This window comes from Channa argus, chromosome 1 (genome assembly GCF_033026475.1).
Source record: "Channa argus isolate prfri chromosome 1, Channa argus male v1.0, whole genome shotgun sequence".
Classification (NCBI taxonomy): Eukaryota; Metazoa; Chordata; class Actinopteri; order Anabantiformes; family Channidae; genus Channa; species Channa argus.
The window spans coordinates 8,739,447-8,763,148 of NC_090197.1; the positions used below are offsets into that span (position 1 = coordinate 8,739,447).

General features: G+C 40.1%; 3 protein-coding genes across 4 annotated transcripts; all 3 read right to left on the bottom strand.

The window, feature by feature from the left end:
- Window positions 1-888: 888 nt before the first annotated feature.
- On the bottom strand, window positions 889-9,903 carry LOC137104859 (cyclic GMP-AMP synthase). Of its 2 annotated transcripts, none has more exons than XM_067486675.1 (9): window positions 9,688-9,903; window positions 7,291-7,449; window positions 6,926-7,158; window positions 5,440-5,662; window positions 4,480-4,610; window positions 3,512-3,665; window positions 2,842-2,941; window positions 2,005-2,127; window positions 889-1,712 (listed from the first exon to the last, which is right to left on the bottom strand). In XM_067486675.1, exons 2-9 carry the CDS (start codon window positions 7,430-7,432, stop codon window positions 1,295-1,297), a joined length of 1,524 nt encoding a protein of 507 aa, XP_067342776.1. In that variant the 5' UTR covers window positions 7,433-7,449; window positions 9,688-9,903; the 3' UTR covers window positions 889-1,294. The 2 variants fall into 2 exon arrangements, with proteins under 2 accessions (XP_067342776.1, XP_067342866.1); XM_067486765.1 differs by lacking the exon at window positions 9,688-9,903 and adding an exon at window positions 9,595-9,615.
- A 2,055-nt stretch (window positions 9,904-11,958) lies between these two features.
- Window positions 11,959-19,623, bottom strand: eef1a1l2 (eukaryotic translation elongation factor 1 alpha 1, like 2). The gene is made up of 8 exons (XM_067487396.1): window positions 19,477-19,623; window positions 18,142-18,294; window positions 16,777-16,956; window positions 16,398-16,694; window positions 15,338-15,488; window positions 14,112-14,368; window positions 12,708-12,942; window positions 11,959-12,323 (listed from the first exon to the last, which is right to left on the bottom strand). Exons 2-8 carry the CDS (start codon window positions 18,283-18,285, stop codon window positions 12,199-12,201), a joined length of 1,389 nt encoding a protein of 462 aa, XP_067343497.1. The 5' UTR covers window positions 18,286-18,294; window positions 19,477-19,623; the 3' UTR covers window positions 11,959-12,198.
- Window positions 19,624-19,770: 147 nt separating this feature from the next.
- LOC137105375 (elongation factor 1-alpha) lies at window positions 19,771-23,434 on the bottom strand. The gene is made up of 8 exons (XM_067487534.1): window positions 23,278-23,434; window positions 22,326-22,479; window positions 21,612-21,791; window positions 21,211-21,507; window positions 20,952-21,102; window positions 20,616-20,872; window positions 20,304-20,538; window positions 19,771-20,215 (listed from the first exon to the last, which is right to left on the bottom strand). The coding sequence occupies exons 2-8, from the start codon at window positions 22,467-22,469 to the stop codon at window positions 20,094-20,096; spliced, it is 1,386 nt and encodes a 461-aa protein (XP_067343635.1). The 5' UTR covers window positions 22,470-22,479; window positions 23,278-23,434; the 3' UTR covers window positions 19,771-20,093.
- Between the last annotated feature and the right edge of the window lie 268 nt (window positions 23,435-23,702).

Consider the following 23,702-nt stretch of genomic DNA (forward strand, 5'->3'; position numbering starts at 1 on the left):
TCATCTACGCAACATAGCCAAAATTAGGATCATCCTGTCCCAAAGTGATTCTGAAAACTAGTCCTTGCAGTTGTTACTTCCAGGTTCGACTACTGTAATTCCCTACTCTTGGAGTGTCCTAATAACTCAAGAAGCCTTCCATACTCAAACATTCTGCAGCAAGAATACTGACTGACATTATCACATTTCTCCTTCATTTGCTTCTTTCCATTGGCTTCCCGTAAATCTAGATTAGAATTTAAAACCCTCCTCCTTACATACAAAGCTCTTAATGGTCAAGCTCCATCATATCTAAAAGGCTTCACAGTACCATATCGTCCGATTAGACCACTTCGATCCCAGAATGCAGACAATTCTAGAAGGGGAGGCAAAGCCTTTAGCCATCAAGCCCCTGTCCTGTGGAATCGACTCTCATTCCAGACTCAGGGGGCAGACACTTTCTCTACTTTTAAGACTAGGCTTAAAACCATCCTTTTTAATAAAGATTATAGTCAGTCAACCTGAACTAGCTCTTAGTTATGATGCTAGTTATGACCCCCCCCCCCCCCCCCGAAGTGCAATGAGCTCCGCTCTTCTGTCTTCTCTCTATACATTTATATGACACGACTGAATGAAATTAACTTTGTTTTGCCCTTTTCTTTTCTCGCTCCACTTTCCAATCAGCCCAACCAATCAAGGTGGATGGCAACCCATTCTGAACCTGGTTCTGCTGGAGGTTTCTTCCATTGAAGGGAGTTTTTCCTCTCCACGTTTGCCCAGGGCTTCCGCTACATAATTGTAATATTATGTGAAGTGCCTTGAGATTACTTTGTTCTGAATTGGCGCTATATAAATAAAGTTGAATTGAATTACATAAATCCTGTTGATGTGCCTTATTTTTAGCCTTGTTCACACTAACAAGATCAGACAACAAGATATTGGGTTTCATTTAAGGTCATTGTTTCATTAAGAAAATGTATTATACTCTTATCTTACTGTACATAGAATTAACATAGTACATAAAAATTTACAGTAGCAAAACAAAGAAATGCAATTTAAAAAATGTAAAACACATTTCGAAAACAATCTGAATAAAGGTGACATCAGATTGTTGTTCTTAAATCATCAGTGTAAGAATTGTAAAACTACAAGCAACAAGTCTTGACACATTGTTTTTTTGATACAATCTGTAGTAAGCGAAACATGATTTTTAAAAGTTGTTATACTACTTTAAGATTACCATGGATAACAGGATATGTGATACTTATGACTATGACTTATATTACGTAGTTTAAGTAATTTTTATATACTTTATTCAGCCTTTATGATCACTTCCGGTTACCTTCATGAGAAGTGTGACACAAATCAAAACCACCAAACCACTAGCACCAAACACTAGGAGTAATTTATTCGTAAATCCAGGGTGCAAAGAGTCAGCTGCAGGCTGCTTAATTGACTGTCTCGTGCTGACTTCTGCCGGAGGACTCAGTGGTCTCAGTGGCGAGACGGGAGCTGGGGGCTTCAGCAGGGGCAGGCCCTCCCTCTTCTGCTCCTCCAGGGCTTTGACAAGGAAAGTTAGCTTTCTGCGGGAGAAGGAGGTAGAGGAGAAGAGGTTGCATTGGGGGACAAAGAAGTGAGGAAGCAACCCAGTGCGAGCATGGCCCTCGAAAGCTTCAAGGAGGTGCAGGAAGCAAGTAGGGAGGTGCTGACAAGCCCAGCAGGAATCGCTGAACCTGACAGATGAGATGCATGGAAAAGGTAAAAAGAAAAGATGAGAAATGCTGCAAAATCATGAAACTGAAAAGTTTCTATCACAACTTTCACACAACTATTTTTTTCACATCCACTGATTAATTTTTAAGTGTCAATAATCAGACTATGGTAAAAAGGTGATTCCTTTAAATTATTTAAGCATGGACTGTTTGTTTGAGGTGGTTTTATGTCTCTATAATTTATTTTTTGGTCATTTTGTGTTTATGTCCCATTTTAGTTGTTTAGTGTCAGGCTAAGGATGCGGAAGAGCACCTGGTGGAGAGCATGTGGAGGAAGGTGGTCTTCCCGTGGTAGGAACAGAGGTCATCAAGCTCTTTGGGAAAACGTTGTTTCAGACCCTCGATCAGAGATTTGAGGAGCATTAAGCACTGCTTCCTGTGAGAGAGATTAAATTAGTTATTCTCCTCCATCCTCCTGTCACTCTCTCCTCTCCTTTCACTTCAAAATTGTAACTACTGTATGACATAATCTCTGTGTGTTTTCTCCCGTAGTTGTCTTTCTCCTTCTCTGTCTCCCTCTCGTTGTTGTTGAATTGAATTGAATTTGTTATAAGCTTTTAATATGAAAAGTATTGGCTCAGCTCTAGTTTACCTGCTGTGCCTGCTCAGCACCTAAAGCCGCCATGATATTTAGATAAACAAAGAGCTTGCTTATTAGTGACGTCATGGTTGAAGCAGATGACTCAACACAGCATCAACTGCATTTCACCACAAAGAAAATCTGGTATTTTCCCAAACAAAGTTTGAATTGTGTATCCGAGAGCAGTAGTTTTGAATAAAGGATATATTGATGGTGCTGCCACAGTATTTGTTGAAAAAGAGAAAGAAAAATGGACCACTGGGGTCAGACGGGAAAAAGGCATTAGACACTTCTTCAGAGGTCCCTCAGATTAAAAGAGACACACAATAACTAATTCATCCACAGTTATTTAACAAAATAGCGGTAATATCAGCACAAAACATACACTTAGGTTTAGGTAAAGTTCAGGAAGGTGCTGAGGATTGGACGGAATCAGGAAGAGGGTTATACACACATCAGAAAGTAAGAAAACAAAATCACAGTGTGAGTGTTTTTTAAAAGCTGTCTTACCGGCAGCATTTGGAACCATTGCTCTCACAGCATGTTTTCGAGTTGCCATGACACGTTATTATTTTCTTCTCAATAAGGGAGAAAGAAATCCTCCAGCTCTCTGAAAAAGAACATAATCAAAAAAGATGTGATAATTTCACTTGACATGATCCACTTCTTGGTCTTTGTTTTCTTTGTTTGCCTTTTTCTGCCCTTTGCCTGGTTTTACATACACACACAACCCTCACTCTGACACACACACACACACACACACACACACACACACTGCAGCCTGCAGTAAATTGTTGTGTAGTAAAAGTATAAAGTCAAATGGAAATACTCAAGGAAAGTACCTTGAAATTGTACTACCTTAACAAATGTACTTAGATCCTTTCCACCACTGCTAACATGAAGTTTACACAAGCAACAGAAATAATCTCAGTGCCTGCAGAAATTCACAATGCTGTGATTGCACAATTTATTCAACCAATTAAATTAATTCTGCAGGACTTTGCCATTTAAAACATTAAAACACTGCAACATGCGTCGCAATATTTTAGAAAAGCTATTGCAAAATCATGCTGCAGCAATCACAAAAATGTCAGTGAAATCCTGAACAGACTGATCAAAAATGAATTTATTGTTAATCATTTAAGATTTGCGCACTGTCAGTGTTTGAAATTTCTCTCACCTTTGGCGTCTTCACTGAGGTTTTGACCTTTGAGCCTCTTCGGGACAAAGAAACAGGGTAAGCTCCTGATTTCTTGCCAACCCTTTTTTCCCAGCCAGTTTTCCACATCTGGGCCGTTCCGGGCAGGGTTCGGCCAGCTCTTACAGGACTTGCTCTACACAGGGAAACATAGACAGATGCTAAGCAATGACAATAACCCCATCTATTCCTCCCATTAACAGCGTTATATGTATTACCTCAACTCCTTTCAGTAATTCTTTATTTTACTGGACCCAATATTTTCCACTCAAGTACCTGGGAATGTTTCTTAGAATATTCTAAACGTTACCATTGTTTATAGCTGTTGATTAGCAGAGAAATAATACAAAACAAATTCAAACAAATTTCAAACAAATGTCCACATAATTTCTGGGTTGTTTTTAGGAATTCTAATATAAGGAGGTGGTAACGTTGACAGATTGTGAGGAAGTAGATCTCATGGAACAAACACAAACAAGATCATAAATACAGAAAGGAACAAAATAACTTTGATTGAGGATTTTATGTTTTTATATTTATCTGGTCAATTTGTGTGTGTTTTTAGTCCATGTTTAAGAATTATTTTTTATATATTATATTGGTAGATATTTTTGGGTATTTTGTCTATGTGAAGTCTATTCTTATGTTTGTGTTGATATTAGTTGAAACCTTATTTTGTTTTTTTAAAAGGAAGCAGACAAGACTGAGACTAAAAATAACGCTGGTTAGATATAGTTGCTATTTTTAAGATTCACAAAAACTTCAGGGAACGAAAACAAAGACCCAGAAACGTACAGAAACAAACATCACTGGTGTTCACCCCTGGTTTCAAGTTACATGTAGGATCATCAACAACACATGTTAAAAGTATATTTTTGCATTTATATTTTTTAAGTGATGCCAAGAGACAATAAGTCTGTCATGACATAAATGGACAGAAAAATGTTTACCATCAGAGCAGGAACCACATCCACAGAGATCAGCTCCTCACTGTTGTTCTCACTTATGCACAGAGACAAAGTCACAGCTGGAGAGTTTGGACGCTTCCTGTTCACCTCCCAGCGACAGCGTACATCAGGCACTGGAAACAAAGAGACATGAACACAGACACGTGTTAGCCAGAGCTCCCAAACAAAATGAGAGGACCAATCCGAGACAAAAACTTTCTGAGGATGGAGAAAGGACTTTGTACTTTTTAAAAAAAAAAAAAAAAAAAAACATTAAATAAAAGAATGCAAACATATTGAAATAAAGTATGACTGTATATGGCTTTTAGAAAAATTATGGTGAGGAAAGTATTTACATCCTTTAATTTAGTAGTAACTTCCTGATACAAACATTCAGCACTATACTGCTGAATTATGGCTATAACTAACCAGGTTGTGCCTGGTGTATTCAACAGACAGCAGAATTGTTTTTATCTTAAAGCCTTGAGCCTTTCACACATATAATTACATACATTCAGACTGTTTAAGCATCAAATCAGATTTGGATACATGTTAGAACACATTTTAGCAGCAAGAAGAACTGTGGATTTTGTCAGACATCACTGCTGTTAAAAGGGCTTAAGGTACAGATAAAGTATAGTAAGAACAGAGGGAATTATCATGATATGATAAACCTGCTTTAAGACTGGAAACTGCGAATCTGTGCTTTAGGTCCAGTACATAAATAAATGAGATGTAGGTACTGAGGAAGATTTCCTTTAGTAGTTTGAAGAAGAAGAGGAATTGTCGTTATTGAGTTTTTGAGAAATTTGTCCTCTGCTTTTAACCTATCCCATTACTGACAGGTAGGTTTCTTGCAAAACCCTCAGAATGATTTGTGATATCTTAAGCTTACCTAATTGTACGCAGACACCAGCAGCAACAACAGAACATAGAAAGAGAAACTTAATGATTGGCACAAACCTTTGTAGGTCTTGAGGAACTTGCGGACCAGACGATACATCTCATTCAGCACCTTGCTTGACGAGATGGTGAGCTTATTTTCCAAAAGGAAGGCTTGTATGGGGGTTCGAGTTGGCCGTACGAGGTCGAGGCGGTAGAAGAGGCCACGATCGAGCTGCGTCATTTTGATCATTGAAGGAACCTCAAGCTTCAGCATCATGTCAAACTCATCAGGGCTGTTGATCTGAAGCACAGACATTAACCCAAATATGCAGGTGTTGTCATAGCTCAGCCCGGTGTCTAATTATTCTGCCAAGTCGGTTTCACTTTCTACTGCCAGTTCTTCATGTAACCACTAGTTGTCCCGAAGTACCCTTTCATTTACCATCTGCACACCTATCCAATATTTATCTTAATCACTCAGCCACCTGATTCTCCTCCACCCACAAACTCACATGTGGCACATTCCTATATACCCTGCTTGTCTTCCAAAGTATCTCTGCCCTAGGCACTGCTGATTGGCTGAACCCACCTGATCCAGGTAACCAGAAGCTGGGAGGACTTGATCAGAAAAGTGGAATTTTATTATTACTGATAACTGCAAGCTGTCATGGTTGTTAACGAGTCAACCATAACATTATGACCACTATGAAAGGTGAAGTAAATTAAAATCTTCTTGTAATGGAACTGGGTAGTCGGTTGGATATGTTAGGCAGGAACAGTGGTCAAAGGAAGGAAAACCGTAGAACCAAGGCTCAATGGTGCACATGGGGAGTGAAGGCTGGCCTGTGTAGTCCGATCAAATAAAGAGCTTCTGTAGCTCCAATAGATCATTAAGTTACTGCTAGTTCCAGGAGAAAGGTGCCAAAGCATACAATGCATCGCAGTTAGTTGTGTATGTGGCTGCATAGCTGCACACCAGTCCAGTGCCAAAGCTGACCCTTGTCAATGGGCATGTTAGAATCAGAACTGGATGATGGAACAATGGATGAAAGTGACTTGATTTGATAAAATGCCTTTTCTTTTGGATGGTGGATGTGTGCAGTGCTTAACGAAATTGTCTAAAATGGAAAATCGTCTGCTCATGTAGCACTTTTACCTAAAGCACTTTACAATATGGATTCTCTTGCAATGTTGGCGGTCGGCGGCCATGCAAGGTGCTCACCTGATCCCCCAGGAGCAACTTGGGGTTTAGTGTCTTGCCCAAAGACACTTAGACACACAACCAGGAGGGATCGGGAGTCGAACCACAGGGCCAGGATGTGCTCCTTGCAGCTTGGTGCCAGATACTACGGCATACTATTTTGCTAGCAAAAGGGGCAACACCCACTCAAAAATGGGCAGGGGTTAATGATGATATGGCTGATTTATGTGTACTGACACTAGCAGAGAATAAAAAGAGACCTTCTGGGATCCTGAGAGTGCAGTATTTAGACCCTTTCTGTAACCAATTCATGCAGTTTGTGAAAACTATTACCTTCCAGAAATAGTGGTCTGTGATCCTCACCTTAACTTTTTCAAAGTAGCTCCCAGTGTTGATGAATTCAGCTGACTGGAAGAAAGGCTGATCAGTGCAGCTCCTCAGGAATTTCAGCAGGTTTTCACGAAAATCTTTGACCACCCCTGCAGCCCAGCTGAGATCTTCCTTCCTGATCTTAAGTGATTGGGCGTTGAGTTTGATCCAGCTGGCAAGCTCTTGGGAGACACAGACCGACTCCTCACTCACCGGGAAATCCTCCTCTGCAGAGGGACAGAGATGAGGATGAGACTACTGCACTGTAGCTAGTATGTAGATTTATTTAAAGTCTTAACAAGGTTTGTCCAAAGCATTAAAACCAAGCTGCCAACATTGAAAAGTTTCTGTATCATCACCTGATTCTTGCTGCTGAACTTTCGGCCTTTCTTTCACGGGCGTGGGCTGCACCCGACTCTTCTTTCTTTTGTCCTCTTTACATGGTGTTGCTTTAGGTGGTCTGGCCTGGTTAGGGGTCAGCTTTTTATTCTTTCCATCCATGATTCGCTTGCCTCAACCTTTAACAACCATGCACTGAGATCAGAACTTTATTCTAGAAAAGTCTAACTCTAGAAAATGCTACAAATGTTAGATGTTATGTTATGAGTGTAACAGAAGACGTTTTAGTGAGAAGTCTTTTATTTTTAGTTAGTTTACTTGATTCCACATCAACTATGTCAACGACTTTGAACTAAAGCTCAGATTGTCTTGAGTTTTACCCATTGAAGCACCATCAGATGGATTTGATCAATTCACTTGAGGGTTGTTCAAGTCAATCAGCATTAACTTTGGCATCATAGCTGTTTGAAAGTGCCAGAAATCAAATCGCTATTCTAGTCATGGCTACACTGAAGATTCCTAACCATAAATCACAGATCACAGATAGTACAGATCTAAAGCCATGTACACAACAGATGGTTGGACCATGGACCACTGTTGGTTACTGTGGATGTTAGGGCTATAAAACTCAAATATGATGCCATAGACAAGCCGGGAAAATATCAGCATGCAATAGTGGATATGTCTGGAGGTAAAGTAAAATAATGGCAACACTTTCTGTGTGGAGTTTGTATGTTCTCCCTGTGCTTGTGAAGGTTTCCTTCAGTTTCCTCCCACAGTCATGCACAGACATGCATGTTAGGTTTATTGGTTACTCTAAACTGTTCGTAGGTGTTAATTTCAGTGTGAATGTTTGTCTGTCTGTGCCTGTCCATGATATGCGCCACCTCTCACCCTATGAGAGCTTTGATAGACTCCAACCCCCCATGACCCTAAACAGGATAAGTAGTTAAAAAGTATATATATATATATATATATATATATATATATATATAGATGGATGCTTTCCTCATTGTTAAAAATTTATGTATCATCACGCTGTTCGTCTGTTCCCATAATCTTCGAATTTAGCCTGCAGGATGATTTTTATGTGTTTTTGGTTAGACCTGACCTCCGTGATCAATGAAGTAGCTTGGAAAAACTTTAGGATTCTTACAAACGATTGGATAATAGAAATAGATGTTTACCTTTTAATTTTAGTGCTTTCAATCGACCAACAGTGAACTTTTGACCTAAAGCGCTAACATTGCAATGATTCTCCCTTCTACTTTTTTTTTTTTTTTGGTTCTTTGGTCTCCTCTGCAATCTGGTCTGGTTTTCACACAAATACTCATAATTTAGTCTGCTAATGCTGACATTCACACACACACACACACACACACACACTAGGCTCGACCTCGTTCTTTGTTCAGGTTTCCTCCTCTCAGCCTGGCTCACCTGTTTTAAAATGACCAAGTATGTATTATTCAAGCTCCTTGGTTGCTTTTTATTTTATGTAATTTTTTAAAAGGGATTTCTTGTTGAACCACATCTTTCAAATTTCCACGCCAAGCACCCACTGATTGTGACTTTTTTTTTACATCAGCTCCATGTTCTAATATTAACACCATCAGATCCTCTGGGTAACTCTGTTTTTAACTAGGTTTATTTTGTGCTCAAAAGCTTATGTAAATGTTTGCTCCACTTTGCTTTGGTTGGTCTTCTCTCTGCCTCATCATCTGTTTTCCTACTTACATGAAGTTTGGAAGTAACCTGTTATTCTGTTAAAGCAATTTACCTGTTCTCCTTCTAAAGTTACCTACATTGCTTAACATTGTTACCTTGTTTGGGATTACTGCTTTACTCAGCTGGCCATTTTCCCCATAAACCCCATAGTTAGACACTGCATCCGCTTATTGGTTCAAGTCTAAAACCATGAAGTGACCTGAATTTAACATTATGTGCGTTTAGGATCATACAGTTGGTCACAGAATATTTTTTGGAGAACCGTATATGACATTTGCCAAGTGTCCTTTAAAGTTTCAGTTTATGGGCAAGACGTAAAAGTAAAATGTTATACTTTCATCTCTAAACCACTACTCAGCAAAAAAGAAAAAAGGGGAAATGGTCTGTGCAGGCTCTTAGTTTACATACTTTTTTAAAAAAACTGTATTTAATACACAAACAAGTGCAACCATTTTCCAGTCTCTAGCACCACATACCTGAAAAAATATAAATCAAAACAGTTGGTTTTTTTGCAGATATAGGGCAGAATATCAACGACAGACTACAGACTCATTTAGGCTAAGAGAATGAATTACAAGGACAAAGTGTAAAAGGGATACCTGCAAACAAATCCTTACAGTGTAATCCTTCTCAAACCAGACGCCATCAGTCACAGAAAATCTTTTGTCGATTGAAAATATAGGATAACTCACCGTGTCAAGAAGCCTCTGCTGCTGCTGCTCCAGGTTGAGTCTCTTTTGCGTATACTGCAGTTTGCCAATCTGTCCAGCTGCATTTATCTCAATTTCACTTTCATTTCAGTAAAATGCGATCTGAAAATGATGTCTATATCCCACCACCTCCTCAGTAATTACCTGCCTCCGCATGTTTTTTCTATATATCCTTTAATTCCTGTATTTGTTCATTTCCACCCACGAATAATGACAAACGTGTTGAGTCACATAGTTTGAACGCTTCCTTGTCATAATGTTTTGGGGCACACCTTGAACTAGGTTAGGCATTCGTTTAGTAAACTAAATTCTTCGCAGCTGGCTGACAGGTGGGAATGTACTGCGTGTTTATGAAGACAAGGTGATTGTAAGTCAGGACATTTACGGGAATTTTCAGGAATTTACAGGATAATTAAAAGAATAGAGCTAAAGGACCATCAAAGAGATTATCATTATGACCAGGAAAATACCCAAATGATCCAACGCTTTGAAATGGAGCTGCACAACTACCACAAGATATGAACTGCCCCAAAAATTAACCAAGAAACTAAAAAAACGACACAAAACAACCACATACGGAAAGAAAATGTCCAACAACATACACAACATTACCAAAAATATACATCATCAAATGACATAAAAAAGACAAGATACAACTAAAAACAAATGTGATGTGACAAAACATTTTCACAGAGAGACAAAAAAGAAACTCTGGGACATCCTATGTGTGGGACCCATTTCATAATATGTCAGAATCAGCCAATGGATCTTATTTATATTTAGAATGATTTATTATCAAGGATTAACCACTGTCAGGACATAACATGTTTGATATTAGTTGCTGTTTTTGTTTTGTCCTTATTTTTTAATGTATTATTTATATTTTTTTATAATTTTATTTTGCACCTTGTTGAACAAGTCAGGAATATGTATCAAATTTAATTCTGCTTGTATTTGTACTTTTGCAGAAATGTGATACTTGCAGTGAAGGATTTTTAATTTTACTTAAACATTGAGTTTTTTTTTTTTTTTTTTTAATTGTAGAAACAATTAGAGAGCATTAGAAATCTTAAGATGTTACATGTTTAGCTCACTTAGTAGAAATGTTCCATGCAACTTGTCTCTGTCGCCTCCCACTGGTTTGTTATCAGATGCACTGTGCGGAACTTGTGTCCGCTGCTATTTCCTGTTAGTGACCTGCTTCTCTTGCCAAACGCATGCACTCACACATTTTGGGCCAACCAGTCTGACCACGGCACTCGTTATTTTTATTTATAGGACACACCTGAAAACTAATCAAAGCGTGTCTGTTTCGCTTGTTGAACTCCAGCTGATTAACAGGAAGCTTTATATTGGATTTCAGCCCTTTGTAATCTCACATAAACGGAACCACATGAACCACATTTAACAGCAATAACCTCAAACAAGCACTTCCTGTAGCGGTGGATTAGACCTGCACAACATTTAGGAGGAATTTTGAACCCAGCGTCTTCTACAGACAGTCACCCTGACATTATCCTTTACTCCAGGGTTCTTTTTTTACCTCATTGAGCAACATGAGTGATCAGTATCAAACAATGGGACTAACTGCCAACTGATATTTAAAGTCTTTGATGTTACTGCGTAACCCTTTCCAGCTAAAGTCAACCACTCTTGATCATAGGCCCTCTGAGATCTCTTTTTGTCAATGTATGAGCTCCTTGTAAAAAGCACATTAACACTGTTTTTAGTGTTTTTATAAGCCACCTCCATTGATTGGACTCCAGATTTGTTGTTTAAAGACATCAGAAGCCTTGTGTTACCATTACTTTTTCCACCATAACCTTGTGTGTTTAAGGGGTGTGTCGGAATCTGGACATGAAAGATCATAAATGCTTGAATTTAAGATGCCTAAAAATATTGTATTTGTTTATATCTGTGACTTTGGTGAAGATTTCATGATGAAGTTATGCAGAAAACCAGGACTTTGTATTACTGCAACTGTGTATTAATTTTACAAAATATCAGTGGTCTGGATCCATAATAATCGTCAGCCAAATTTAAGTAAAATCCCATACAAAGGCATTTTAGATTATAAGTAACATTATTGTGAAAATGTAATGCAATTTAGGACTGTCAGATACCTTAAGTAACAATATGCATAAAGAATATGAAATATGAAAACACAAACACCCCTTTATCATCCTAGAATTGAAGGTGCATGTTTGAAGAAGTTCGTTATAATGAAAGACAAAAGAAAAGTCTTACTTTGGCGATGTTTAAGAGTTTTATTGTTTTGGTTTCAACCTAATCGTAATCATAGTTTGCCCTAAAAGGCACAGGCTTTCCTTTCCTGCGGAAACTTTTGCGATGGGTTTTAATCAGCATAAGCCAGTCCTTGAGTAGAGAGCTCTGCCTCAGAGAAGACGGTGCTGGGTGCCAGGGAAGGACAGGGGATGGGGTGGCCCACTGCTGCTGAGACGTGACATTTTGTTGCACGTCCCGCATGAGAATTCATTTCTTCTTCTCGGCCTTTTGTGCAGACTTGGTGACTTTTCCACCGGAGGGGACCTTCTTCTCGACCGACTTGATGACGCCGACGGCCACGGTCTGCCTCATGTCACGCACAGCAAAGCGACCTGATAGGAAGAGGCGGACAAAACGAGACAAACAGAGAACATTGTGTTACATGTCCACAAGTAGGCTGGTTGCTGTCAACTTTTCTCCAGATGTTTTACGTAGAGACAAGAAGCAAGAGAGATATCTTTGCAGGTAGTGGAGGGGCTGGATTAAAGCAAAGCTCATTAAGCGGTTGCAGATAATAAATGGATGCAAATACTGCTGCTCCTGATCTGTAGCCAAAAATCATTAAAAATGACTAAAAACAACAATATTGCACAACTTTCAGCAAAAGAGTAAACATGCAGGGAAACTCTGAATTCAGTAGTTTTCTCTTTTTCTTAAAAATAAAGTTTAACTAGTTCTTTCATTGACAAAATACACAAACTTAGGCTTTTACTCACCCAGTGGGGGATACTGGGAGAAGCTCTCAACACACATGGGTTTTCCAGGCACCATGGTGATGATGGCTGCGTCTCCGGACTTGAGAGCCTTGGGGTTGTCCTCAAGCTTCTTGCCGGAACGACGGTCGATCTTCTCCTTGAGCTCGCTGAACTTGCAGGCGATGTGAGCGGTGTGGCAGTCCAGCACGGGGGCGTAACCCTGGGCGATCTGGCCAGGGTGGTTGAGGATGATGACCTGTGCAGGGATAAACATGGAGAAAGTTAGAGGAAGGTTCCGGATCAGTTATTTGTTGTAACAGAAAGGCTATGAACATTCTGCTGTATGATGATGACTGTTTTAGCAGGTAATGGCTGACATAACACTGTTTTCATCTTCTTTAATACGTTTTTAAAATACTGAACTATTATTTTTCTCATTAACAACATTTATCTTGGGTTTGCAACATCTCCTCAATCATGTTTCAACTGTTTTATGTGCAGCAGTAATACAATCATCTGGAAATGTTCTATTAAACACATTCACCCATCTACAAATATATGAATCAATTGCCCTCATGTTTTTACTTTATGTAGCATAAATATCCTATATTGTTTCAAAGAAATCAATACTGCCACAGATTTTGTTAATACATTTGTCCATGTTTTAATCCTCGGATGTACAGTAAGCTTGTTTTTCTTCTTTGCTGCCAATTTTTTCCACAAATAGTTTACTCCCAGATATTCTAAGTAGATGCAAAATCCTTTGCTCCAGCATTTCGGAAGATGTAACGTCCAAGAAAATAAGCAAAAGAATTTCCATAGAGATGTTTACTTTAATTATATTTCTGGTTTAACATAATTCCAGTATAAATTTAATTAACTGCGTAACCACAATGTGTGAATGTCGTCCACATATTCACCAGATTTAACACTAAAATACTGTTTATGTATCGCCCAAGTGTTTTTTCTCCAAATATGTGAAGCTTATATAAATGTTTTCCATTACTATGTCTGGTTCCTACTCCCATTTATGTTTAACATGCTCTCCATTACTACTGTATTTCAATTTATTAGGAACTTTTTGTTGTGTCTTCCAAGGGTCAACCTCCAAACTCTTTCTTGTAACTCTTTTTTCTGAAACCCTGGTCCGGAGATGAGATCATCAAGGTTATTTATAACTTTAGTAAGCACATTTACCTGTTTAAACTGAAAACCACTCCTGATTTCATCCGTGTTTAATTACTATAGGAATTTGCGATATAAACATTTAGTACATTTTTAGGCAAAGGCATATGGTACTAGTATATGAATAGTTCAGTCTGTCTCCACTTCATGCCAAATCAAACATGAGTTTATCATTCAAATACAAAGGAAAAGCAGAAGCTAGATGAAATGGTTTTTTTCTCCTATTCTCCTGGAACGTACCTGGGCAGTGAAGTTGTCAGCGGCCTGTGGTGGGTCGTTCTTGCTGTCACCAGCCACGTTTCCACGACGGATTTCCTTGACGGACACATTCTTGATGTTGAAGCCGACATTGTCGCCAGGGAGGGCTTCAGGCAGGGACTCGTGATGCATCTCCACAGACTTCACCTCAGTGGTCAGGTTGGGGGGAGCAAAGGTGACGACCATACCGGGCTTCAGGACACCAGTCTCCACACGGCCAACGGGGACAGTTCCAATACCTGACAGTGAGCAAATTGAAATGTGTTTTTACTATGTTTTTATGTTGACACAATAAAATGAAAATTATAAGAATCTTTCATGTAAATAGTGTGTTGATATGTAATTTAGGAAAAGAAATACGTTAATGGAGCTGTATATCCTTTGTTTCTCTGCAACTGTGATAAGGTGAGTACAGTTCTTTTCTTAATAAAGGACAACTTGTAACATGTAAGTACAGGTGTAGTTTCAGTGTAAGTTGTGTCCCAAAATTTACAGCCGAATTTTTTTTGTGACTGGCTTCTTAGAATAAGTTGAAAAGATGTCTGGATCCACTTCCACGGGCTAAATCAGTGGATTAAGAACAACTACAACTCCAACTCAAATATAATTGGAACAAAGTGTAAAGCGTGAATAACAACAGAATCCAATGATTTGCAAATCTCATCAACTCATATATAACATAAACGAAATGTCAGATGAGACATTTTACAATTTCATGGAAAATATTAGCTCATTTAGAATTTGATGGCAGCGACGCATCTCAAAAAAGTTGGAAAAGAGCAACAAAACGCTGGAAAAGTATCTGCTGCAATTAAAAACTAATGGAGGAGCGTTTGAAAACTAGTTAGGTTACTTGGAAACCGGACGGTTACATGACTGTGTATAAAAGGAGGCAGAGCCTCTCGAATGTAAAGATGTGCAGAGGTTCACCAATCTGCGACAAACTGTGACTAAACTTTTTGGAACAAATTCAGAAAAGTGTTCCAAAACAAAGGTGTCATCATGTCTTATGTAGAAAAATAGGTTAATCATTAATATTTTTTCTATGACTTACTCAATACTAATAAGTACATACAATACACACATATTTCTTGGACTTTAAGGAGTGCATATTTCCACTGGCATCATATAGTTATTGTTCTTTTCCTTGAGAATATAACTCATATAATCTCTCATTGTGTTTTTACAGGATATTTGACATCACTTACCGCCAATTTTGTAGACGTCCTGCAGGGGCAGACGCAGAGGCTTGTCGGTGGGGCGAGTGGGGGGCAGGATAGAGTCGAGAGCTTCCAGCAGGGTAATGCCATTGGCCCCACCCTCCTTACGCTCCACCTTCCAACCCTTGAACCAGCTCATCTAAAGGGACAGTGTAGATACAGACACAGAGAGGGGAAGAAAGCGATGAGGTCCGAGGAAGAAAAGAAAAATGACAATTCTTTGCACTGCTAACCCTGTATTTTCCCAGTAATGGAAAATTGTTGTCCTTGCCAACTCCACAACCATGTAAAAAGGGAAAGGCAGCTCAGGGGAGAAAGGGTGCTATGTTTTAATGATGAGTTATATTTAGCAACTAACAAGCGACTAACTAAGACATTTGACAAGATGCACAACAACTCTTCTTAAAACAGAACTTTGGTGTAAAGGTGCAACACAAGCAAAGCAAATCTATGCTCAGTTCAGTGGGGAGGAGGTTCAGACAACTTTAAAAGCTGAGCTGTTTCAAAGAAACACACGATTGTCTGCAGAATAGTAAACCTCTGGCATTTTAATGCTATTTTATTTTAGTTGGCATTATGGTTTGCTTATGTTTTATTATTTTAATTTATTTAACTGTTGAGTTGTACACAATGCTCAGAGTTTAACATTGTAACATATGTTTGCTATGTACTGGGTGGAATGATGCTTCTCTCCCATTGCACTTGGAATTGACTAAAGCAGATTCCTAGCATTTGTTGTATTGGCAATAAACATTACATTCAATTGTCATTGCTATGAAAGCAACGGTGGTGTGCTTAATATTTCAGATTGTTATGTGCCACTTATTAAATGTCACACTTCTGCTACAGGAATAACAGCAGCTGTCTGGGGGAAAAAATGGGTGCAGTGCACTACATAAATAAGCAAAACTATTAGAAAAAGGCGAATGAAAAATGCGAAATACTAGAAATTCTATCTAAAGAATTTTAATATTTTAATCTGAGACAATGTTCAAAATTTGCCCTGTACAACAACTAGAATGTACTGACTTGAGCTTAAGTTTCTTACCTTGTCACTGGCCTCCAGCATGTTGTCTCCATGCCACCCAGAGATGGGGACAAAGGCAACAGTGGCAGGGTTGTAACCAATCTTTTTGATGTAGGCGCTCACTTCCTTGGTGATTTCCTCAAAACGCTTCTGGCTGTAAGGGGGCTCGGTGGAATCCATCTTATTGACACCAACGATAAGTTGCTTCACACCAAGGGTATAGGCCAGCAGAGCGTGCTCACGGGTCTGGCCGTTCTTGGAGATACCAGCCTCGAACTCACCAACACCAGCAGCAACGATCAGCACAGCACAGTCAGCCTGGGGAGAGAAGGCAGAATCCAGTAAAACATGCGCACAGTCTCATGAGTCTGTTCACAAAAACAAATGGACATGTCTTTACCTGAGAGGTACCAGTGATCATGTTCTTGATAAAGTCCCTGTGTCCAGGGGCATCAATGATGGTCACGTAGTACTTGCTGGTCTCAAACTTCCACAGAGCAATGTCGATGGTGATACCACGCTCACGCTCAGCCTTCAGTTTGTCCAGCACCCAGGCATACTTGAAGGAGCCTTTTCCCATCTATTGCGGTTCAGTCAACGCAAAGACAGCCGAAAACAAATACATAAATCACTCCAGACATTTTAATAGAGCAGTTTTTATTGTTTTAGGTAAAATATTGCATCAGTACATTTACAGAAAAAAACTATACAAGGGAACTCATAAAACCAAAGTGTTTTTAAATTGCTTCTGGTAAATTATTAAAACTAAAAAAACAGTCTCTTTAAAAAGGACTGGATTTTTGTAAAGCCCTTTTTTGCATTCAACAAAGTACATGGGATTTCTCATGAAATGTCATTTCACATTGGAAGGGTTTACTGATTTTGACTATGAAACCAGTTTGTCAGTTTGAACAGTGTGTTCAGGTTCATTACTCAGACTTAGTTTTGTATCATGCAGATCTCCGTGTTCAGAATAACATGCTGGGTATGCTGTTCAACAGAAACACCTTGTTTTGTTTGACCAAAGTCCAAATACACATTGTTTTTTTTTACAATGACATATGACAAACAACCACTTCATGACATCATTTGACACTGTTTCATTGACTTTACTTCAGTTATCAATACTTATTTTTTGTCAATCAATGATTCAAATAGTTTTGACTAAATGTGTTTATATTAATACTAAATTAAGTCTCCACGACAATAGTGCTTATAGTAGAAGCAATGGCAGGCTTATTTCCCCGCATCTCAGACATGAATATGCTTTCTTGACAATATTAAATTTAATACCTTTGATGTTCATACTGTTCTTTGAGTTGATGGTGTGACTGTTCGACTCATTTCTTTTTTCAAACTATATTAACAATTGAAGAAATTTGACATTATTATCTGTGGCCTTATTCTAAACTGGTATATCTCACCAGGAACTACATTAAGAAAATCCTGCTTTCACACAGTAAATTGTGAGTAAGGCAAAATTTTAATATCCCGTCCAACAGTTACTGGGAACATTTTTCTAGATTGTACATAATATAATACTTAGTACATAAATCTTATTTAAAATTGCAGAACCTTTGATTATTGTTTTGCTTTGAGGACAGTGCGCATCCTCCAACAGTAGGTGGCGGTTTTAAACAAGTAATCTAAGCTGCATCCACCCCACCCGTCTTCCATCACTTCTAATTATAATACACTACTGTCATGGTCTAGAAATCGTGTGATACGTTATTAACAGTTGACATAAATGTCCCTAAAAACCAACCTCGGCCGCTTCCTTCTCGAACTTCTCGATGGTTCTCTTGTCGATTCCCCCGCACTTGTAGATGAGGTGACCGGTGGTGGTGGACTTGCCGGAGTCGACATGGCCAATGACCACGATGTTAATGTGGGTCTTTTCCTTTCCCATTGTGATTTACTGGTTTTAAACGACATGGGGAGAAGTTATGGTGGCGTTATAATAAAAAATCTATGAGACTTAAATTTGTGTCCAGAGCTCAAAGGCATCAGGGATAAAGTCATGATGAGTCAATCTGTTTAACAGTAAGGTTAATTAAGATAAGTTGCGGCGAGCTTTTAGATTCAACATCTTTATTGATCCCGTGGGGAAATTGTGTTGCCTTGTTACAGCGTATCTATTGCATATATTAAAATAAGACGACATTGTGACATAACGTGACCTTTAATTGATTTAACGTCTGGCGTGATCCTCAATACACTAGTTTAACCGCTTATCACTCTACATACATTAAAACATATCACGTATTATGTCAAACGATTTCTCCAGATTGTGTCGTAACTGCGACAACAGGAGCTTGCTTACGTTAGCGGAGCGGCCCACTGCCGCGTTCAACGTCATCACATTAAAACCGTAATTAAAAGCTACTAAGTGGGAAACGCCGTTCCCTTCTGGTTGCTTTTCGATTTTCTAGTCGCAAAAATAGGGGAGCTGATAATTCAGTGTGATGAGAAATTGTTGACATAACGTATCCATAAACAATATTTTAATAATCGATAAAGCTAGTTAACATGCAAGTCCCGTTTTACCAACATGTATAAACGCGTCATTAAACTCCTGTGAAAGTACACGCTGTAGACTGTTACCAGTGAAATGGTTGTCAAACCTAAAATGAGAGAGTTACTGTTAAAAGGAATTAAAACTATCCGGTGGGCGTTCAAGCGACCGGTGACTCATTCACCATGTGCTCAATACCGGCTATTAGGCCTCCATGTTGCGCCGGCAGCGCAGAGCCGCCATGTTACCAACTGCTGCATGCGCGCAGCACTGGGAAGTGCGCGCGTTCATGAGGGTATAAAGAAAGCACTACAATGACTGGCAGAAAACTGTAAAAGCAGGCAAGTCATTCAGTTAGCGGGTTCCACTCAGCAATCGCCAGCATCAACGACAAGAAAGCTTACAGGTGAATGGATAAGAAAATTCAGAAAGGTGAGCGCATGTTTAAATATTATGGTCAAGAATTTAATCTTGAGCATGTCTTAGCGTTGAATTAAAATTGTAGCTCAGACCACTCAGCTTTTAAAGTCACCTCGCCCTGAATACTCCATGAACATGCATTTCATCTAAGGGTTTTTCACCAACCTTTGCCCGGCAACAAGATGTTCCCCGATTTGGAGCAGAGAATAAAAAAGGACAGAATGTGATGCTGCTGGAGTTTTTATACTGAAGCAGACGAGAGGGAGGGCTGTGCACGCTCATATTGCTGTCAGACTAAAAATAAGAGGTGCCATTGGCTGGGACATCATCCCATCGAAGCGATTGGATAACAAGTGCAGCACTGGACACAGCACTGTTAAAAAACAGCTGCAACATAGCAGGCTTGCTTGTGGCTGTCTAAACGCCCCATCGATACACTAAAGGAGAAAGACAAGCTGGTTGCAATTTTTTCAAAGACATTTATTTATTAGTTACCAGCAGCTTACTTTCCAATTTGATTTGTGGCATTAAATCCAAGATACAGTTCTAAACCATTCCCAACTTAAACTTAAACAGAAGAGGCACCATCATGTGATTCAGGTAAGTGACAATGCCAATAAGTTCTTTTTCCTGCGAAAACTTTTGCGATGAGTTTTAATCAGCATAAGCCAGTCCTTGAGTAGAGAACTATGCCTCAGAGAAGATGATCCAGGGTGGGGGGAAGATGGAAGGGCCCGCTGCTGCCGGCACACATCTCGTTGCTGGATGTCCTTCACGACCATTCATTTCTTCTTCTGGGCCTTCTCTGCAGCCTTTGTTGTCTTTCCAGAAATCTCCTTGGTGTCCACAGCCTTGATGACACCAACAGCCACCGTCTGCCTCATGTCACGGACAGCAAAACGACCTGTGAATAGAAGGTGAGCAGTTATTGCATGTGTACATTTTTTGTCATCATTAGGACAGAATGTGTTTACCAAGTACGTAACACTTACCGAGGGGAGGATAGTTTGAGAAGGGCTCCACAACCATGGGCTTCTGTGGAATCAGTTTAACAATAGCTGCATCTCCAGATTTGACAAACTTGGGGTTGTCCTCAAGCTTCTTGCCAGAACGACGGTCGATCTTCTCAATAAGCTCGCTGAACTTGCAGGCAATGTGAGCAGTGTGACAGTCCAGCACAGGGGCGTAGCCCTGGTTGATCTGGCCAGGGTGGTTCAGGATGATGACCTGTGGACACATTTTCATTGAGAAAACTTCCCACCAACTTATACTTAAATGTACACACTGAAGTTTATAGTACCAACCTGGGCGTTGAAGCTCTCAGCAGCCTTTGGCGGGTCGTTCTTGCTGTCACCAGCAACGTATCCACGACGAATTTCCTTGACTGACACGTTCTTGACGTTGAAGCCAACATTGTCACCAGGGACTGCCTCAGGCAAAGATTCATGGTGCATCTCCACAGACTTCACCTCAGTGGTCAGGTTGGGGGGAGCAAAGGTGACGACCATACCGGGCTTCAGGACACCAGTCTCCACACGGCCGACGGGGACAGTTCCAATACCTAAAAGCACAATCAGTTTAAATGCAAGAACCTGTGATGTTTAAGTCTTGGCATGTCATTATAAAAGTAGTGTTCATACCTCCAATTTTGTAGACATCCTGCAGGGGCAGACGGAGGGGCTTGTCAGTGGGGCGAGCAGGTGGCAGAATGGCATCCAGAGCCTCCAGAAGAGTGGTTCCACTGGCATTGCCATCCTTGCGCTCAATCTTCCATCCCTTGAACCAGCTCATCTATAAACATATTTAGGTCAGTCCATGTTCAGGTTAACAACTACTGCTGCACAGTGACAGTATGTACAAAGATATCCTGTAACATAAGGAATGTGGACAGCATCTTACCTTGTCACTGGTCTCCAGCATGTTGTCTCCATGCCACCCAGAGATGGGGACAAAGGCAACAGCAGCAGGGTTGTAACCAATCTTCTTGATGTAGGCGCTCACTTCCTTGGTGATTTCCTCAAAACGGGCCTGGCTGTAAGGGGGCTCTGTAGAGTCCATCTTGTTGACTCCAACAATGAGCTGCTTCACACCAAGGGTGAAGGCCAGCAGAGCGTGCTCACGGGTCTGCCCATTCTTGGAGATACCAGCCTCGAACTCACCAACACCAGCGGCAACGATCAGCACAGCGCAGTCAGCCTAAAGTTAAAAAAGTAAATAATTAGTTTAAGCTTTAGTGCACCTAGCCCGAATGCAATGATGTATTTGACTTTTAAATTACACTGAGAATATTAAACAGTTACCTGAGAGGTACCAGTGATCATGTTCTTGATAAAGTCCCTGTGTCCAGGGGCATCAATGATGGTCACGTAGTACTTGCTGGTCTCAAACTTCCACAGAGCAATGTCGATGGTGATACCACGCTCACGCTCAGCCTTCAGTTTGTCCAGCACCCAGGCATACTTGAAGGAGCCTTTTCCCATCTGAGGAGAAACAAATAATCAGCTTTTGATATTGGGGTGATCATCTACTTTGTTTTAATTATTTGACTACTGATGAGTTTTCTTAATATTTGCTTCTATATTATGCTGCTTTTTTATTGAAATAAGTGCCCACTGTATGGCACTCATTTCACTTTCTATTCCATGTAGTCCAGTCATTAATGTGTTTAAGGGAGATCACAATATAGTATAGAAGTATATAAGTATTATAAAAGCCTAAAAAAAGCCTTTCGGCCATTTACTTGCCATATCCATAATTATTACAAGAGTAAAAAAAATTATAAATTCAAATATTTTAAAACCAGTATGTCTTATGAATCTTTGCTCGAGGTTTGTACTGAACAAAGTGTGTCGTCAACGTCAGCACGTTAAGCCCCACCCTTCGCGCGCGCGCACACACACACACGTCAGCTACACCCTCGCGCCGGGCAGCGGAGTTTTGAGAGGGCACGCGAAGGCCGCCATCTTGGACTCGACTCTAACAGTTGTAAAGATAAGAAAAAATTAGCTGCTCACCTCGGCGGCTTCTTTTTCGAACTTCTCGATGGTTCTCTTGTCGATTCCTCCGCACTTGTAGATGAGGTGACCGGTGGAAGTGGACTTGCCGGAGTCGACATGGCCAATGACCACGATGTTAATGTGGGTCTTTTCCTTTCCCATGGTTTAGTTTCTGTCACCAGAAAAGAGAAAAATTAATCATTTGTACACATTAAAACGCCATCTATTGGCACCATTAAGCAGCTAACGATATGTTAGCTTAATACAACACGTTGACCAACATGACACACAAGGCCCGGCAGACATCCAGTCCTGTTCAGACGGCTATGCAAGTTTTTAATACACAGCTACCAGAGACTAAATTAATAATTAACTCAATTAGTAACTCCATTTTACTCCTTATTCTGAACAGGAACGAGTACAGGAGTGAAGCCGCTAACAGGCGGTGGCTCCTGCTAGGCCTCAGTCGGCCACAGGCCAGCCCGAGACACGTGTTACAACATGGGCCACGTCGTATAAAGTTACAAAGATTTCCAAATATTCAGAAGCCGTTTTATCCAGACTCCTAACACCTGTCGCCAGCGAATATGTACTGTTGGATCATGGAGGAGAGAAATGCCATGCCCGCATCCTCGGCTCCCCGCTTTCAACAGCAGCCCCTCTTTGTTCCTTCCTCCACGTTCTTTCATCTTTAACTACAAATCTTTTGATACTATTTTAAAGTCAAACTAAACACAAACGTAAGAAAGCTGGCGGTATAAACCAAGTGGGCAAAGAACAAGTATTACCTAACGCTACTTTCAATTTTACGGCTTCAAAAATCCACAGGTTATCGTTACTGAGAAGTTTACGTTACATGACCGAGAAAGCGTAGTTCGGTGTTAAAAACTTAAAACTTTACGTCGCATTACACCCTGAAACCAATTCAACGTCTAAACCTAGTGAGCGTATAAATCACAGCTGAACTTACCGGTGTTTTTGTTTTCTGGGTTTTCACGGCCAAGCTACTGCCCCTAGCCAGGTAACAGAAAGAGGAAGACTGGGTTTGCTCTCGGGGCTTTTATATTGGATGGGAGGCGGCCTGACTTCCCGTCGTCCTCCCCGTGCAAACCCGGCAAATCACACACATTCCTGTGAAAAACGTCATTACGACACCAGGCGAACCGCCCGCAACATGGATGTCGTTTCAGACATGCGCCACCAGAGATGCTGCCTGTGAGACAGACCTCCACAGAAACCATTACAGCAGGCACAAAAGCAATGAATGCATTTCAGTTTTACTGCTTTATACAGGAAAAAAACATTGGTGTTATACCAGGACGTGGTTTTTAGCTCTTACTAAAACTTTGATGTCCAGCTGAAACCATTAATATTAGAAGGGACGGTTTTCAAGTC

What these genes read in the sequence shown, in the direction of transcription:
- LOC137104859 (XM_067486675.1), bottom strand. Translation starts at nt 7,432, where the DNA reads ATGGATGGAAAGAATAAAAAGCTGACCCCTAACCAGGCCAGACCACCT. An exon ending in AATGGTTCCAAATGCTGCCG is followed by an intron (nt 2,128 to 2,841) that starts GTAAGACAGCTT and finishes TCTCTCTCACAG; the next exon opens with GAAGCAGTGCTTAATGCTCC. An exon ending in CTCCACATGCTCTCCACCAG is followed by an intron (nt 1,713 to 2,004) that starts GTGCTCTTCCGC and finishes CTCATCTGTCAG; the next exon opens with GTTCAGCGATTCCTGCTGGG.
- eef1a1l2 (XM_067487396.1), bottom strand. Translation starts at nt 18,285, where the DNA reads ATGGGAAAGGAAAAGACCCACATTAACATCGTGGTCATTGGCCATGTC. An exon ending in TGATCACTGGTACCTCTCAG is followed by an intron (nt 16,695 to 16,776) that starts GTAAAGACATGT and finishes TTCTCTCCCCAG; the next exon opens with GCTGACTGTGCTGTGCTGAT. An exon ending in GGACGTCTACAAAATTGGCG is followed by an intron (nt 14,369 to 15,337) that starts GTAAGTGATGTC and finishes GCTCACTGTCAG; the next exon opens with GTATTGGAACTGTCCCCGTT.
- LOC137105375 (XM_067487534.1), bottom strand. Translation starts at nt 22,469, where the DNA reads ATGGGAAAGGAAAAGACCCACATTAACATCGTGGTCATTGGCCATGTC. An exon ending in TGATCACTGGTACCTCTCAG is followed by an intron (nt 21,508 to 21,611) that starts GTAACTGTTTAA and finishes TTTTAACTTTAG; the next exon opens with GCTGACTGCGCTGTGCTGAT. An exon ending in CTCAAACTATCCTCCCCTCG is followed by an intron (nt 20,216 to 20,303) that starts GTAAGTGTTACG and finishes TTCTATTCACAG; the next exon opens with GTCGTTTTGCTGTCCGTGAC.